Genomic DNA, 17,068 nt, shown 5'->3' with positions numbered 1-17,068 from the left:
TAGCTGGTCTTGAAGTAAATCTTCTCAGTGTCAGCCAGTTTCTAGATAAAGGTTTTAAAGTTCTATTTGACAAAGAAGAATGCATCTTCATCAGCAAGAAAACCAATGAAGTTGCTCTAAAAGGAGCAAGGGAAGGAAGCTTGTTTGTTGTGGACTTGGACTCAACAAATGAGGATGAAATTTGTTGCTTCTCCACCAAGGCATCCATAGAGCAAAGCAGGTTATGGCATAAGAAACTCTCACATCTAAACTACAAGGCAATCAACACTCTGGTCAAGAAAGAGTTGGTGAGCGACATGCCAAAATTAGAGTTTGCTCAAACTGAAGTCTGTGAAGCCTGTCAAAAAAGGAAAAATGAAAAGATCAAGTCACAAGTCAAAAACTGTAAATTCCATAAGTGCACCATTGCAACTTATTCATATGGACTTGTTTGGGCTAGTAAATGTCTTATCAATTTCAAGGAACAAATATGCACTTGTGATGGTGGATGATTTCTCAAGATATACTTGGGTAGAATTTTATGCACTCTAAAGTTGATACTCCACACATCATAATTGAGCATATAAAGAAGATAGAAAAACAGGTTGAAGATCGTAACTCTGTAAAGAGATTGAGAAGTGATAATGTGACAGAATTCAGAAATACAACATTGAGTGAATTCTGCAAAAATAAAGGCATTGTCCAGGAATGCTAGAACACCTCAACAAAATGGGGTAGTTGAGAGAAAGAACAGAACATTAGTAGAAGCTGCAAGGACAATGCTGCAAGCAGCCAAGTTGCCAACTAGTTTTTGGGAAGAAGTTGTTAATACTGCATGCTACACTCAAAATAAATATCTCATTAACAAGATACATGGAAAATCACCTTACTCAATCATGTCTAAAAGAAATCCTACTGTAAAGCATCTTCATGTGTTTGGAAGCAAGTGTTACATTTTAAAAGATAACTCTGAATATGTGGGAAAATTTGACTCAAAGGTTTTGAAGAAATTTTTCTGGGATATTCATTGGAGAGAACTGCCTACAAGGTCTATGTAATTGATCAAAAGAAAATCATGGAGAGCACATATGTGACTTTTGATGATGACAAATGTCCAGGCTTGGAATGCCTTGATGATAATGAAGCCGAAGCCATTACATTTGAAAATTTCAACATTAACAGTGATTCTGATGAAGAAGGAGAAGTCAATGCACAATAAATGATGAATGAAGTGTCTACTGAACAGGAAAATTATGGAAATGGAAGCTCATCTCAGACACCTGAATTTGATGGCACAAACTCAGGGGGAGAAAGAGAAGAAGGATCTACTAGTCATACTAATAATGAAGAAAATGATGAAGACACCAGTCAACAAACTCACACCAGAAAATGGGATATGAGTCACAATCCAAATGCAATAATTGGTGATCCAAATGCTGATGTAAGGACTAGAAGTGTAACTACTAATGAGTGTCTACATGCATGCTTTATGTCTCAATTAGTGCCCAAGAAAACTGAAGAAACTCTAATGGACCCTGATTGGATATCTTCCATGCAAGAAGAGCTAATCATTTTGAAAGAAACAAAGTTTGGGAACTAGTTCCTACACCAAAGAACAGAAGTGTAATTGGAACAAAATGGGTGTTCAGGAACAAGATGGATGAAAATGGTATAGTTACCAGAAACAAGGAAAGGTTGGTTGCAAAAAGCTACTCACATGAAGAAGGAATTGATTATGATGAAACTTCTGCTCTAGTTGCAAGACTTGAAGCAATAAGGATTTTTCTAGCATTTGCTGCACATTCAAATTTCAAAGTGTATCAAATGGATGTCAAGAGTGCCTTCCTAAATGGTGAGTTAGAAGAAGAAGTTTATATGCAACATCCACTTGGCTTTGAGGATCTAGAATTTCTAGATTTTGTGTACAAGCTACTCAAAGCTCTATATGGGCTAAAACAGACACCTAGAGCTTGGTATGATACATTATCAGAATTCTTACTTAAACATGGTTTTACTAGAGGTACCATAGACAAGACTCTCTTCTACAAGAAATATGGTGATGATATGATCTTAGTTCAGATCTACGTGGATGATATTATCTTTGGTTCTACAAATGAAAAGTTTTGCCAAAGATTCTCTAAGGTTATGCAGAGTGAATATGAAATGAGCATGATAGGGGAATTAAGTTAGTTTCTTGGACTTTACGTCAGTCACAAAAGTGATGGGATCTTCATTAGCCAAACTAAGTATGTCAAAGATTTATTGAAGAAGTTTGGGATGGTTGATTGTTCACATGCTTCTACACCTATGTCTACAACAACAAAGTTGGATGAAGATTGAAAAAGCAAAAGTGTAGATATTTCAAGCTATAGAGGAATTACTGGATCATTGCTTTACTTAACTGCAAGTAGACAAGACATCATGTTTGCAATATGTCTATGTGCAAGATTTCAAGCCAATCCAAAAGAATCACATTTGATGGTTGTTAAGAGGATTTTTAGATATTTGAAGGGGACTCCAAACTTGGGATTATGGTATCCTAAGGGAACTGGTTTTAAAGTTGTTGGATACACAGATGCAGATTTTGCTGGATGCAGGGTGGACAGAAAGAGTACTAGCGGAAGCTGTCAGTTTCTTGGACAAAGACTTGTATCCTGGCGTAGCAAGAAACAACAATCTGTGTCAACTTCCACAGCTGAAGTAGAATACATATCTGCTGGAAGTTGTTGTGCTCAAGTGCTTTGGATTAAAAATCAGCTAATGGACGATGACCTAGTGTTACACCAAAATTCCAATTATGTGTGACAATACTAGTGCTAGATCTACTGTGGCTAATCCAATTAATCATTCTAGGACAAAACACATTGATGTAAGGTACCATTTTATAGAGAACATGCTGCAAATGGTACCATTGAGCTCATTTTTGTTCCAACAGAAAAATAATTAGTTGACATTTTTACTAAACCTTTGGATGAAGCAACTTTCACTAGACTTGTAGGTGAAATTGGAATGCTAAATTTTTCATCCTAAGGCAAGAACTCAGCTAATGTGTTGCAGCAGATTAATTTCCAGTAAATCAAAATTAATTTGATTTTATTAGAAATTAACTTAAATATGAATTAAAAATATTTCAGAATTCTCTGCATATTTATTCTTCAAAAAAAAAATTTCAGCTTGAAACACGAGCTGGTGCAGCTAAAGTTGAACCTCGATTAAGTAATAATCGACAAAATAATAACCATGTTAAAATTATATATTTTTTTCCGGTCCCAACTTAGTGGATATAGTGTGTTTTTATTCTTGATAAAGTAATAAACTAGTTAAAGTAATTTCTTCTCTTGGTTCCAAGGCTATTACTTTAAAGAGGTTACCTTTTTAAGTTATTTCTAAAGGGATTTGATAGTCTTGTAATTAGAGCTGGCCACCTGGGCGAGTTTGAACCGCCCGCTCGGGACCGGCTCGTACGGAAAACCGAATTTATTCGGCCCGAACCGGGTCGGTTCAAACCCGCACAATTCGCCTAAATCAACAGAACAGATACAAATACGGAATTATGGAAACGGGACCGGCCCGGCCCGCACGAACCAACGAGCCGCACGAGTCGCGCAGCACGCACAGCCCGCACAGCCCGCGGGTTCGCGTGCACCAACCCCCGGAAGTTCGGAAGTTCCACCACATACTACTAGAAGCATAAAATTATTATTAATATACTACCTACCACTATCCCTTACACTGACTACGATTTTTACATATATATATTAGTATTTAGTATTTAGGAATTAGGAGCCTCATGCTGCTTTGCACAATTCGGCCCACACAGCTCGTGCACGGCCCGGTCAACTCGTAACCGTGATTATTCGCGTGCCGGTTACGAGCTATTATTTTTCGGTTCAAACCTGACCCGAGCCCGATTCGTAATTCAACGCTCTGGTTCAGTGTTAAGGTTACGAGTGCCCAACCCGTGTGCGGCCCGGCCCGGACCGCCCAGCCCGCACAAGTGGCCAGGTCTGCTTGTAATCTACTAATATTATGGCATGCGTTTGCACCGGTTAAAACTTTTTGAAGAAGGTTCTGTTGTGTTATCATCAAGTTGATATTTTGTCTTGCCTAATTATCTTTATTATCTTATGGTTCTATTACGAGCTTTGTAATTTATTTTTTTGTGGAGAGTTGTGAAAAATTTCTCTTAACAGTCATGCATCGCACAATCGAATAACTGATTGTCAAGATCTGTATTAGACATTACACCGTCAGATGTATATAGATCACGTGAGTTAAAGGAGTGACATAGAAATAATTGCATATTACATGTTGACTATGTGCAAACTTTTTTCAAAATTACAACATTTGGAATAATTATCTATACAAAAAATAAGTAATTTCTTTGACTTGATTATCCATAGAGCTTACTTGTATATATATATAGATTTTATATGTAGTTAATATAATTAGGTCACAGATTCCAGCACTTTTCTCTATTTCAGTTAAACTTTCGGGACTCGGCATAAATAAAACTAAGGGCGCTTGTGTTCTTGAGAGAGAGAGATAAAGAGATGGGTATAGAAAATGTGGGAGGCTTGGCCATCTATAAGATACTAAGCAAACTGGGACCAAGAGACACAACAAGAGTAGGGTGCGTAAGCCGTCGATTTGTGGAATGCGCTTTTGATGAATTTCTATGGTATCAATTTTGTTTTCAAGAGCTTCAACTCTCTTCCCCTGAAGACCTTCTTGGAAACCCTACTCCATCATTCAAGGTACTTCCAGTTTTTCTATTTTTATTACCCTTTTCTGTAGATTGATGTGTGTGTGTGTGTGTTTTTGTGCGCGTGTGTGTGTCTTGTATAACAGCAGTGCTATAGGCAGCTTTTTGATTATAATTTTATAAATTTCTAGATATGATTGTTCTATTTCTATATTTATTCTCTGCATATTGGGATGGAGGAACATTTGATTTTAATTTTCTATTTTACTTTTGGTGATAGGAACATTTAATTCATTTATAATTTTTATAAATGTTGTGCTTTATACTATATTTAATATAATAGGTTTAAGTTTTATTGGCATGTGGGAATTAGGTTGTGAGGAGCCCTATCTGGCTAGTAATCAGAAAGTAATATTTGGCTGCTGAAGTATCAAAGAAAGGAATTTGTATGTGTCTTCTTTCTGAGAGTTAATTGATGTCTAGGAATCATGTGGTGAAGATTCACATACACTTCTACTTATCAAGATAGGTGCAGTTTTGGGCTAGATACTAAGAAAGTAAGATCAGGGTCGGTGAAAATAAAAGGGAAAAAAATTTGTGCAAGTGGTGGTGCAGGAACCGTCACATAATGTATTGGGCTACGAAGGCTAAAGACAAAACGATTATTCCCTGTCGAAGAAACCAGTGTGGACAAGATCCCTATCCTTGATTCTTCTGCCTTCTAGCAAATTTGTTTCCATGGTATTTAAATTTATAATACTATTATGATATCCTATCAAGCACAAGTGTATGTGTATGATGTTTAGTTACATGTGATTAGGATTTGTTAACTTGTTAAGACATTTCTAAATGCATGTAATAGCATTGCGATATTATGGCTTGTGTATATTGCTTCATCAATCTGCAATATGTTTTTTGCCCCTTATTTAAGGCATCCAATTATCCATTCTTTTTTATGGTCATTTAATCAATCTGATCAAACCAGTCTCTGTCCCCCAGGCAGCTTATCAAGCGTGGCGTGTATCTTTTGGCATGTATCCTTGGTCCCTGGTTCTACGAGTTAGAAGATGTTGGGGAAGAATTAAAAGCTGGTTGGTTGTGAACTTTCCCGAGGCTGTGACAACTCTGCGTAAGGGTGCAACTGAAGATGAACTTAATAATTTAGAGAAAACTTTGGAAGTAAAATTACCCCATCCCACAAGGTTGCTCTATCGATTTTGTAATGGTCAACATCATGTTGAATACAGTGAAAACAGTGAAAGCTTCTCTGAAAGTCTATTAGGCCTCATTGGAGGCTACTCATTTTGTGGCCATCTAGTAAATGTGTACTTGTTGCCTTTGGATGAGGTGATAAGTGTAACAAGTGATGTCAGACGTCAACTTTTTGATGATTTTCTTTTAGTTTTTGGAACCGAGTATGTTGCTAACAGTGTTTGCTATATGTTATGTTCGCCATGTTGACTCTGGATTTTATAATTGATGCCTGTATAAATAAAACTTCAGGTTCGTGCTTCTGCTCCGTTTATCCCAGAGTTAAGTGAGACAAATTTGGAGTCTAATCACTATCGTTTTTCTTACTCTATCCGGATGACTTTAAAGTCTGAAGGCTGTATCGTCAATGGAATGCGGTTTGATTCTTGTCAACTTTATCAGGCACATTGGACAATCCGAGAAAATGATGATGTTGTGTCAGAGATAGTTGAAGAGAATGTATTAGGGAAGGTATGTTATAATAAAATTTGTTCTCGTCTTCTCATTCTTTCTCCCACATATCAAGGAGAAGATTTAGACTTCTAAGCAAAAACCACAGGGAAGCATAACTACTGTAACTTTTGATAACTTGAGGTACAAATAAGTAGTTGCATCATTGGTTCACTTTTTTTTTTGTTGAGAAAATCATAGGTTCAGTGATCGTTTGACCGTATAGACAGGATTAAATAATTTTTTCTTCTACTTATTCAGAATAGTGCTTGTAGAATTATGCGATTGAATGATGAGGAACAAAAGTGAAGATAATAACAATTTTTATATTTTTTGTTAAGAAGAAACCTCTCATATACTAATTCTATTCTCTAAATATTGGTTTACAGTTCTTGTCAAATGTCGAATTTTTTTCCTTATGTTTAAGTAGTTACATAACTATAACTTTTCAGATGCTACATTATTTATGGGTTTTATATCAAAGTGCCCACCATTTTTGTCTGAAACTATCAAGTGGCTACCCGATTTTCACGGGGACTCGTTTTGGCCACTATAATCACTATATATATCACTTTGATAAATTTCGAAAAAAAATTGACCTAAAATTTAATGAACCGATGATGGGTTTGTTAGAATACTTAATAAAAAAGAATAATAACGTTCCTTTTTGTAATTTATGGGGGTCACACATCATTTAGCGATTACGATTCCGTTAATTTTCATATAATTTTTTTTCAAGATTTAACCGCGTGATATATATTTGATTTTAGTGGCCAAAACGAGTCCCCGTGGAGATCGGGTAGCCACTTGATAGTTTTTGACAAGAACAGTGGGCACTTTGATATAAAACCCTATTATTTAGTGCATCTGTAGTTTTTTGAACGAGTATGTAATATCCTCTAGATAATGTCAGTTCACTTGGACCGAGTTTTATTTATTGTCAATCTGCTGGTGAATTATTTAATCGTTTTATCTTGTCGGTCCTTATAGACAAATTATATTTCCTTTTTCTAAATTAATGTGACAATTTTTCAGAATCCACTCCTACATTCCGGTGAGAGAATTTGTTTATCAAGGTTGTGTTCCTATAAGTACGCCCCAAGGCTCCATTAAAGGTTGTTACACATTTGTTCCTGGAAGGTGTGCCGCATGAACCTTGTACTTTCTTTAGTTTTTGGAAAAGTATTAGTTTGAAAATACTTGCATTGTTTTATCTACATGTGTTAATTATAGAAACTCCCTTTGTGTTGATGTATAATTTTACATACGGGCTAATGCACTCGGGCCTTCCCATTGACAGATGGAACATCGTATCGCGCGTGTATAATCTACATATACAGCCAAAACTTTTATCTAGGCCGTAAATTAAATTTAATTCAAGTTTTATGGGCTTTTCTTGTATCCTATTAAACAAGATGAATTGTGCTTTTGTAATTTTCTTGAGTGAGTCGAGTTATACAAGCCTAAGCCAAGTTGAACCTAAATTGAGTAGAAACTGTTGTTCGAGCTTGGCTTCTTAACGAGTTCAAGCCCAAGATGAGACTGGTTAAAAAAGTTCAAGTTGGAGATGCTTGACTAGTGAAACCGCCCTACTTCCCTTTTCCCACATTCAAGTATTATAGACATACATAACACAGGCGAATGTACACACACACACACACACCCTGTCTCAATCAAAAGTCTTTTTTACTCATGACATTACTCAAATGAGATTATCATTGGTGCTGACTACCATTAGAAATGCAGAGATTTTTGTTTCTATTTAGTATTATATATGGTCTAAGTAATGCAAATGGTGAATTCTGCAGACCTGGTCTATCTGAGATTGCAAGTAGCATGATAAATTGATAATCATAAATGTTGTTTCAGAAAGTCATTACTTCCAATTCTAGTATATATTTCCAGATAGCAGGTCCATCCATCATGGTGCATTACGGTCAAGTGAAGCACAGTAGATATTTTAGGGTCTGGTATGTATTAATGCCACTTGTACAGGAAAGCTGATAAGCATAATGAATCAGGTAGTTTATAGAATTTGATGAGAAATCTTCCTGTAAGTTGATGCTAAAATATAAGGGTAGTTACCTCTCGAACATCTAAAATTTATTAATCATGTTCAATTTTGGTTTAGATAGAGACAGTTGACTAGTCGAGCTATGATGGTGCTGTAGTTACCTCTGTCGAGCCTGTAAAATTAGTTAATCAAGTTTATGTTTGCTTTAGTTAGAGATAATTGACTAGTTGAACATGATTTTGCAGTCGAAATACTAGAATGCTACCACTTCCGCCGAATGCGAGTGTTAATGTAATGTCGTAATAGGAAGAGTTGAAGGAATAGTTGGTTTATTATACAATTTTAATTTTAAAGTTTACGTTGATCCCCTTGTAAGATTCTTTTCAGCTTACACACCCTGCATATCTTGGAAAAAACTGTGGAAAAAGAAGTGTTCTTAATGGTGTATGTTCTGTGTTTTCAAATTTTGCAGTAAATGTGTGTCTTCCAGTTCTGACATTTTCATCTTCTGTCTTTTGCTTTCCAGATTGTCAGAGCCAAAAGGCACTGCGTTCGAGGTTGAGGTACTCCAGATTTTCCTCAAGTCTTTCTACCAGGATCCAAACTACATATTCTGATCCAAGTTGGCCCTTAAACTCTTTCTTGTATAATGTCTTGTTGAGTCAATGTTTTGTTAGTTACTTTGATGCTCGTGAATTGTTTTATATTAACAAGCATTGTATTTGGATGTTATTTGGAATAATGAAACTGTCTATGGTTTGTCAGGATGAAAATTATCATTTGGCAGATCTTAAGGAGCTTTATCTGTGTAGATAATATAATTTTTAACATCTTAAAGATTAAGGTAACGTGTTGAATGATCACTTTTTTATTTAAACTTTTACACCGGGGATACTCCTATTGTCAAAAGTCAAAACCTTTTGACAACTGAACACAATTGTTCTGAAATTAGGTTCTCGCCCTCTGCCTGACCGGCTCTGGTTAAGAAACTGATACCTAGTGGCTGTTAACTGTGATCTTGATCTTCAAATAGTACATTTTTGAGAGAGAACCAAGTATAGGATAACATTCGTATAGTATTCATATGTTTATACGATTCTAATTATTAAGCTAAACGTATGATGAGGCTGAGGATGCATTTTGCAAAACATTTCCAAACTTTCATTTTGCTATTAATAAAGTTTATTTAATGTGCTAATATATCTAATACATATCTATTCTCGAGATTTTTATAAAAAATGGATTTTTAATATTTTTGAAAAATATGATTCTTCAATTTTTTTTAAAAAAAATATGAATTTACAACACAATACACCTATAACCCATCTCAAGTAAAACAAAAAACAATTTTAGTCATTTTTCGATAAATGTAAAAAAAGTTGCATGCCTAATTGCAAATTGTAAAAATAACTTACTAAAAATAGTATAATCACAAAAAACCTTAGTAATTTTAAGAAAAAATGACCCAAATACCTATTTTTAGATTTTCTTTTACCCAAAATACCCATTCTGAAAAAAGTGTCCAAAATACCCATCAGATACTTCACTGATACTGAAGTATCAGGATGATACGCCACTTTCAATTGAGTACGAGGATGATACTCCTGTGTTAGTGGAACAAATACTCTTTTGTCAGTGGAGTATCAGTCCTGGTACTCCTTTCCCAGTGGAATATTACTTTTAATTTATTTTTTAAAATATTTAAAAAAAATTAAAAGTAAAATTTTAAATTTTAAAATTTTAGATGATACTTCACTGACAAAGGAGTATATGGGTCGATACTCCACTGACTGATACTCCTTTGTCAGTGGAGTATCGACCGGGTACTCCACTGGAGTATCTGGTGGGTATTTTGGACAGTTTAAAATTCTGGTGGGTATTTAGGTCGATTGTTATTTAAAAATGGTTATTTTGGTTTTTCACCCTAATTTTAATTAGTTTATAGAATTTTTAGCAATTCTATCATATATAAATTAGTTTGTTAAATCGCTTTTCGCAGCGGCCTTCTAAAAGAAAAGAAGCTCAAAATACACTATTTTTCAGTTTCGTCTGTCTACATTTTTTAAAATGTTGATTGCTGTTAGGGCTAAACACACGCTAATATTCACACAATTATACGCGATCGCAAGTAATATAGAAATATTTTTAGTTCGTTCCGAAAGAGACCGGTATGGTTAACTATGTGATTTATGCACTTATGCACCGATGATATGATTATTATCCAGCTAAGACGATAACAATTTGAGGTTGATTATAACTACGATTAAACTAACAGTTATAACTAAGAGAGTAAAGAGAGTTGTATATTATATGAGATAAACATGGGATTCTAACTTCATTAAATACTTCATTCAATATGCCTATTGTTCTTAACATTAGCATGCAACGGTGATGACACTAATCAGATAACACGAAACTGCTACACGCCAACTTTCGTTGCACGAATAACATACTACCAGACATCCACAAAAGAGATAGAAGCTGAATAGACACCAATTATATTGAGACCCTATATATCTATAGAATTTGACAACATAATGGTTTAATGCACAAGTTATCTATCATGATTACACAAGGCAAGTAAAAATGGTTAAAATTACCTACGAATCATGCATAACAATAACACATGAACCTATGCTAGCATGGCAAGTTCTAAATCCTTAAATTCACTGTCGCTTCATTAAAGATTAACACGTTATCTTATAAGTTCGCGACGCTCATAAGACGAATAAGCACAACCACTACTAGGTAATCATACAATCACCTCACACTAAAGCATCGAACAATTTAACTAAAGAAATTCATAAGTAAATCCGCTAGAACCCCACGATAACGATTAGCCCATAATCAGACTCATCATCAATGTGGGTTCCGATGAAAGCATGGTATAATAAATGTAGTCTTTATACTGAAATAATAATAAAACCAAGTATGAAACAAGAGTAAGGTTCACGAATAAGAAAACTAGCATCCAAGTTACAACTTAGAACAAAGATTCACAAGTAAAAACAAGATCTTCTTCGCCTTCCCTCTATGGAAAATGTCCTTTATTTAGGTATATATAGCAGCCCATGCAAGTAGAAGTCCTCCAATTAGAATTTGAGTAGAATCAGGATTTCTGCATCCCGACCCGGCGCGGCCGCACGCTTCATCAGCGCGGGCGCGCTGACTTTCTGTTGTTTGGGCGCGGGCGCGCGCTAGACCAGCGCGGGCGCACCGTGCTTCTGGAAAAACTTATTCTTTTCTTTAATTCTTGTTGCAATTGAGTTGGCTTCCCGAGCTTTATACCTTGGACCCCATCCTAACACCATATTAGCACCAAAACAATGCTAATTCACCCGATTCCTGGATTAATGCCTGAAATACAAAAATACTAGAAAACATATTAAAATACCAACAACTTGAGTATAAATGCATCAATTCAAAGCTTAATAGAGCATTATAAAGTGTCATAATTGCCACTCAACAATTGCTGCGGTAAATTCCACCTAAAATGTCCCCTAAATACGCATTCTAGATATACATATTAATTACTTTTTTGAAAAAATAAAATAAAAAATACCTATATACTGTAGACGTGTATTTCTTTGAAAATAATAAAGAAATAGATGTGAATGTGTATTCACTAAAAGACAAAAGTGAATACACATTCCTGAAATATGTATCCTTTATTATTTTTTTAAAAAAAGTAAATACATATATCGCCGATGAGTGTTCTATGAGTATTTTTGGCGGACAATTCCGTTAATTAATATTTTGGACATTTGTCCCCAAAATGATCAGATTTTGGGTTTTCAACCCCTTCTAAAATAATATTTTGTTTTATTTTCTTTTTGGTATTTATTATTTGATCTTGATAATAAATATAATAAATCAAGAAGTTTAAAAATGCGTTCCCTCTTTAAACATGTTTAGTCCCATGAGTCGATGTCTCATTATTTACAAATCTAATATCATACTTATATTATTTATTAGTAAATAATGAATGTAATATTTTTTCTGTTTAATAATATAAAAATTTGAGAAAATTATAATTATATATTGAAACGATATGACAGGCGCCATCTTACCGCCCTCATTTTCTTCTTTACATAAGTATAATTTAATATAATTAAATAATGATTTTAAAAAATATTGAGAACAACTGTTTATACATACTTGTTTATAATATTTTATTGGCTAAAATTAAAATAATTTTTTTAAGAAAATATAATATAATAAGTTATTTTTGGAGAAATGATACTAAATAAAGAAATTTATAAACTTATCAAGATGGTAAGTTTTTTAAAGAGAAAGCTTAAGTTTTATAAGAATATTTAATATTATGATGATAATTTGATTTCAAAATATTAGTGAAAGATATTAGTAGAAAATTTTAAAAAATATTACTAATGATGATAAATATTTATTGATACTTATATTTGTGATATTTTATAGGCTAGAAATTAAGAGATATTTTTTTGAATAATATAATATAGTGATTTGGTTTTAGGAGGAGACTATAAATGGTATTAAAAAAGAAATTTAGGAGAATATCATAAGTGTATTTTAAAGAGAAAGTAAAAGTTTTAATAGTATTTTAAAGAGAAAGTATAAGTTTTAAGAAAATATTACGATGGTAAGTTGATTTCAAAAATCTTAATAAAAAATATTGTAGAAACTTTAGAAGACTATTACGAATGATGGCTTCGCAGCGACATTCTAAAATCATTTTTTTTCTTTTTTGTATTTCTTATCTGATCTTTGTATCTAGATTTATTATTAATAATAAATATTATAAATTAAGAAATTTAGAAAGTCATTTTCTCAATAAACATGTTTACTCCAATTAGGGCTGTCAATGGATCGGATATTCGATCTGATCCGATCCGAGAGCCAATGGAGCGGATATGGATCACTTAAAAAAAATCTGATCCAAAAAAAATCCGATCCGATAAAAATCCGATCCGATATAAGATCCGATCCGATAAAAATCCGATCCGATATAAGATCCGATCCGAATATATATTTTTATATATATATATAGTCCAACTCAGCTACAAACCATATTAAAATAAAAATTAAAAACCTCAGCCCAACCAAAACTTGGCCCAAAAATAAGACCATCCAGACCAGCCCAAAATAAAAAGCAGTTACCCATTATTTAAAATTATATTTGGCGTATATACACACACGATACATACAAAATAGTTACAGACTTGAAAGTCATTTATTATCAATTCAACCGCTACAAACAGTCTAAAATCAAACAAAAAAAAATCCGTATTCATCACTTTATATAGAGATTAGCAATACGAATTTGAAGGAAGCTGTCCAAATATCAAATAAATCGCTCGAAATTTGTAGATCTGAAGGTTGTTCTTCAAAAAATCAGTAAAAACTTATCAACGGTAAACATCAATCGATTATCACTCTCATTATTAGATTATTAGTTGATATGTGTTGTATTGGTTGATATAAAGTTGTATTCATAGATGCATGTTGTATTTTTGTGATTTCTGTGGGTTTTAATTTAATTTTTGTCATGAAAATATTGATTGATGTTGTTATTGTGTTGTTGAAAAGATGTTAATCTGTATTTAATCACTGATCTAACTACTAATAGAGTATGTTTTGATAATTTGTGTTTCTAAATTTTTATGCTCTTACTGATTAATACTCTTTGTTAGGTCACACAACACTATAGAAGGGGGTTGAATATAGTGTTTATACAATCAAATCGATTTAGAACACAAGTATGTAACAGTAATCAAGTTTATTCAATATAATAAGCTCTGTTACAAAGTAGGTTAAACTACTCTCTCAGTTATGAACAATATCACTAAGAGCTGCTAGGTTACAATGAATAATGTTCTAGTGAATGATAACACATATAGTGTAAACCCTAAGCTTTGTTTATATAGTACACAGTTACAAGATATCTTCTAATTGATATGGAATATAATTCTGTCACCTAAAATATATCAATTAGATATTATCTTCTACAAGTCTTCTAGTCGTCTAACTCTTCATGCATATCTTCTTTTGTTTTAGTCCAGATCCTCTCCTGTAAATCAACTGCATTCCTTATCTGAAGTACCCGCACTTAAGTCCTGATATAAATCCTGACGGCCTTAAATTCTGATATAAGTTCTGACTTCAGTAAGTTCTGATTTCCAGTAAGTCCTGATAAGTCCTGATATTAAGTTCTGAAACTAAACAAATCAGATTAGACATGACATCACAAATATATCTAACAATCTCCCCCAACTTGTAAATTATGAAAAATATACAAGTTAATAGATTTGATGATGTCAAAAACATTTAAGTACAAATGCAATGAGAGTTTATTTAGACAACTAACTACAACTTACAGTACATGTAGCTTTACCAATATCACTGGATCAATCTGAATCCAAAGTGATTCCTTGTAAAGTCTTTTACCAGCTTGTCTTCAGCTTTTCTCAGAACTTCAACTAACTGTGCTTTGACTTGCATCAGTTCTTCATCTTCATTGTCACCAATCTAATAAATGGTTGTTCTGAGTGCATGAATTGATGTTCTTTCAAGACCATCTCCAAGTCTGATAACTCTAGGATGTGAAGAGTTTTCATTATAGCATAGACACTTTCCTTTCAGAATAACTTCCACCTTAGCAGAGTTTTTCCTCATAGGAATTTCTCTTCCATCATCTTCAGTTATTTTTGGAATGTACTAAGAAGCCTTTGTACCATAGATTCTGAGAAGATTTCTTATAGCCTTCAAAATATATTCTGACCATCTTCTTGTAACATCATATTTTACTTCCAGAAGGTAGTGAATATGTTGAAGCTCTTTGACAGACTTCTTTAGCACATCAGTATCAGTTAGTCTGTAAGTTCTGCCATAATTGAGAAATAAGATCAATTTCTCTTTTAGATCATCTTTATCATGAGCATCCATCACAATTTGAGCAGACAGCACTTTGTCAAGGTGCTTTTGTTTGATTTTTTCATATGGTTTGTCTGTCAACATGAAATGATCTCTGAGAGTGACTTATACTCCTGTTTGTATCTTTTCTTCATCATAACCTAATCCAGCTCTATCTCTAGGTTGCTTAGCTCTCAACCCAAATGTTGCAAGTTGATTAATCATTAGATTGGTCTTAGGTTCCACTGGAGTAGTTCCATAGCAGCTTCTTCTTATCAGCAATTGTCATCTTGTTTAAATCAACTTGAGCTCTGTCAAAGGTTGATGTCTTGATGACTTGATCAGGATTTGTTATTTCATTTATACCTTGTTGTTTTGAAATATCTTCACTCTGAACAACTTGAGTTATGTCAGAGGTTGTCTTAGATTCTTCTGTAATCTTCTTTTTTTCATAGTTTCAACAGTTTCATCTTCTGCAGCTGTATCATCAAAAACCTGAACCATTTTGCACACAGGATTCATCAGAATTTTAGGAATCTTCATTTTCTGCTTCTTTATTGATTCATCAATCTTTGCTTTCCCTTTTGCTTTGGGATCAATTTCAACTTGTGATCTTGTCTTGGGCTTTGAAGCCTCAGAAGTTGACCTTTCCTTGATTACAATGCCTTTTTCCTTAGGCCTTGGAGGTTTCTTTGCATTAGAAGCTTTAGACTTAGGATTGTCTTCTCAGCTGCAAATCTAGCTTCTTCCTCCTTTAGAGTCTCTAAATCCATTCCAGGATTATGCTTGAGAAACAATCTTTTAGCAATTTCTTCATCAAGAGTCTGAATTTTGGGATCCTTATAGTAGACAGTAGTCTCCCTTCCCTTAAGCTTCAGAGTTTGTAAAAACCTATGAGAGTCTTGACTTTCATCTTGAATCGGAATATCAGAACTTGATATCAGACTTTGTTTATCAGAACTTGCTTTCAGAACTTGAGCATTCACATCTTCAGAACTTGTATTCTTCTGTGTAGAATATTTTCTAGAATCAGAAATTAGTTTCTGTGAAGAAACTTTGCTGCTTTGCTTGCCTTGCTAGGGTTTCCCTAGTCATCTTCAGAATCATCCTTTTTCTTCAGAGTTTGGCTAGTTGAGCATTTAGACTTAACTACCTTCTCCCCCTTTTTGGCATCATCTAATAGGAGTAGAGAAAGAAGGAGTTCCACTGAAGATTGGATCTCAATTAATTGAATTTATTGAGCAACTTGATTTTGCAAGACCTCATCCAGTTGGGCCTGCTGCTTTTCTTGAACTTTCTCAATTGCTTCCACTTTCTCTTGAATAGGTCTGATAAACCTCTTTTTATCTAGTTTGATCTCCATGTCTAGCTTATCAGCTGTTTCTTGAAGTTTATCAACCTTTTCTTGAGTTGTGAAGTGTAGACCTTGAAGAGATTTAGTACTGAGAGCAGTGACTTTAAGTTGTGTCTTAAAATCAGAATTTGTCAGCAACTCATCAGCTTTTGAAATATAATCTTTCAGAACATTTGAGCTTGAAATAAAGTCAGGTTCATTCCACTTCTTGGTCCATTCAACTCCTCTGTGAGTTTCTTCCCATGGAAAAGGAGCATCTTCTTCAACAAATTTAAGTAGTGCCTCCTTTCCAAAAATTGGAGCATTAACTTGAGCACTTGTTGGAGCACTGTCTCCAGAACTTGAGAGAATCTCATCATCTTCTGATAGTACCAAAGTGTGTGTAACTGAAGGAGATTCTGGAACAACTTCATTTGTTTCAGGTTCC

The 17,068-nt window shown here is 34.0% G+C and overlaps 1 protein-coding gene across 2 annotated transcripts; it reads left to right on the top strand.

Annotated features, from left to right (window-relative positions):
* The first annotated feature begins 4,069 nt into the window (after nt 1-4,069).
* On the top strand, nt 4,070-9,131 carry LOC141678647 (F-box protein SKIP16-like). Of its 2 annotated transcripts, none has more exons than XM_074485000.1 (5): nt 4,070-4,736; nt 5,684-6,031; nt 6,188-6,406; nt 7,421-7,500; nt 8,926-9,131. In XM_074485000.1, the coding sequence occupies exons 1-4, from the start codon at nt 4,533-4,535 to the stop codon at nt 7,496-7,498; spliced, it is 849 nt and encodes a 282-aa protein (XP_074341101.1). In that variant the 5' UTR covers nt 4,070-4,532; the 3' UTR covers nt 7,499-7,500; nt 8,926-9,131. The 2 variants fall into 2 exon arrangements, with proteins under 2 accessions (XP_074341101.1, XP_074341100.1); XM_074484999.1 differs by having other exon boundaries at nt 4,076-4,736; nt 7,421-7,525.
* The last annotated feature ends 7,937 nt before the right edge of the window (nt 9,132-17,068 follow it).

This window comes from Apium graveolens, chromosome 8 (assembly GCF_009905375.1).
Source record: "Apium graveolens cultivar Ventura chromosome 8, ASM990537v1, whole genome shotgun sequence".
NCBI classification, from domain to species: Eukaryota; Viridiplantae; Streptophyta; class Magnoliopsida; order Apiales; family Apiaceae; genus Apium; species Apium graveolens.
Note: the sequence above shows the minus strand (reverse complement) of the source record. Positions and strands in the feature narration are given on the sequence as shown.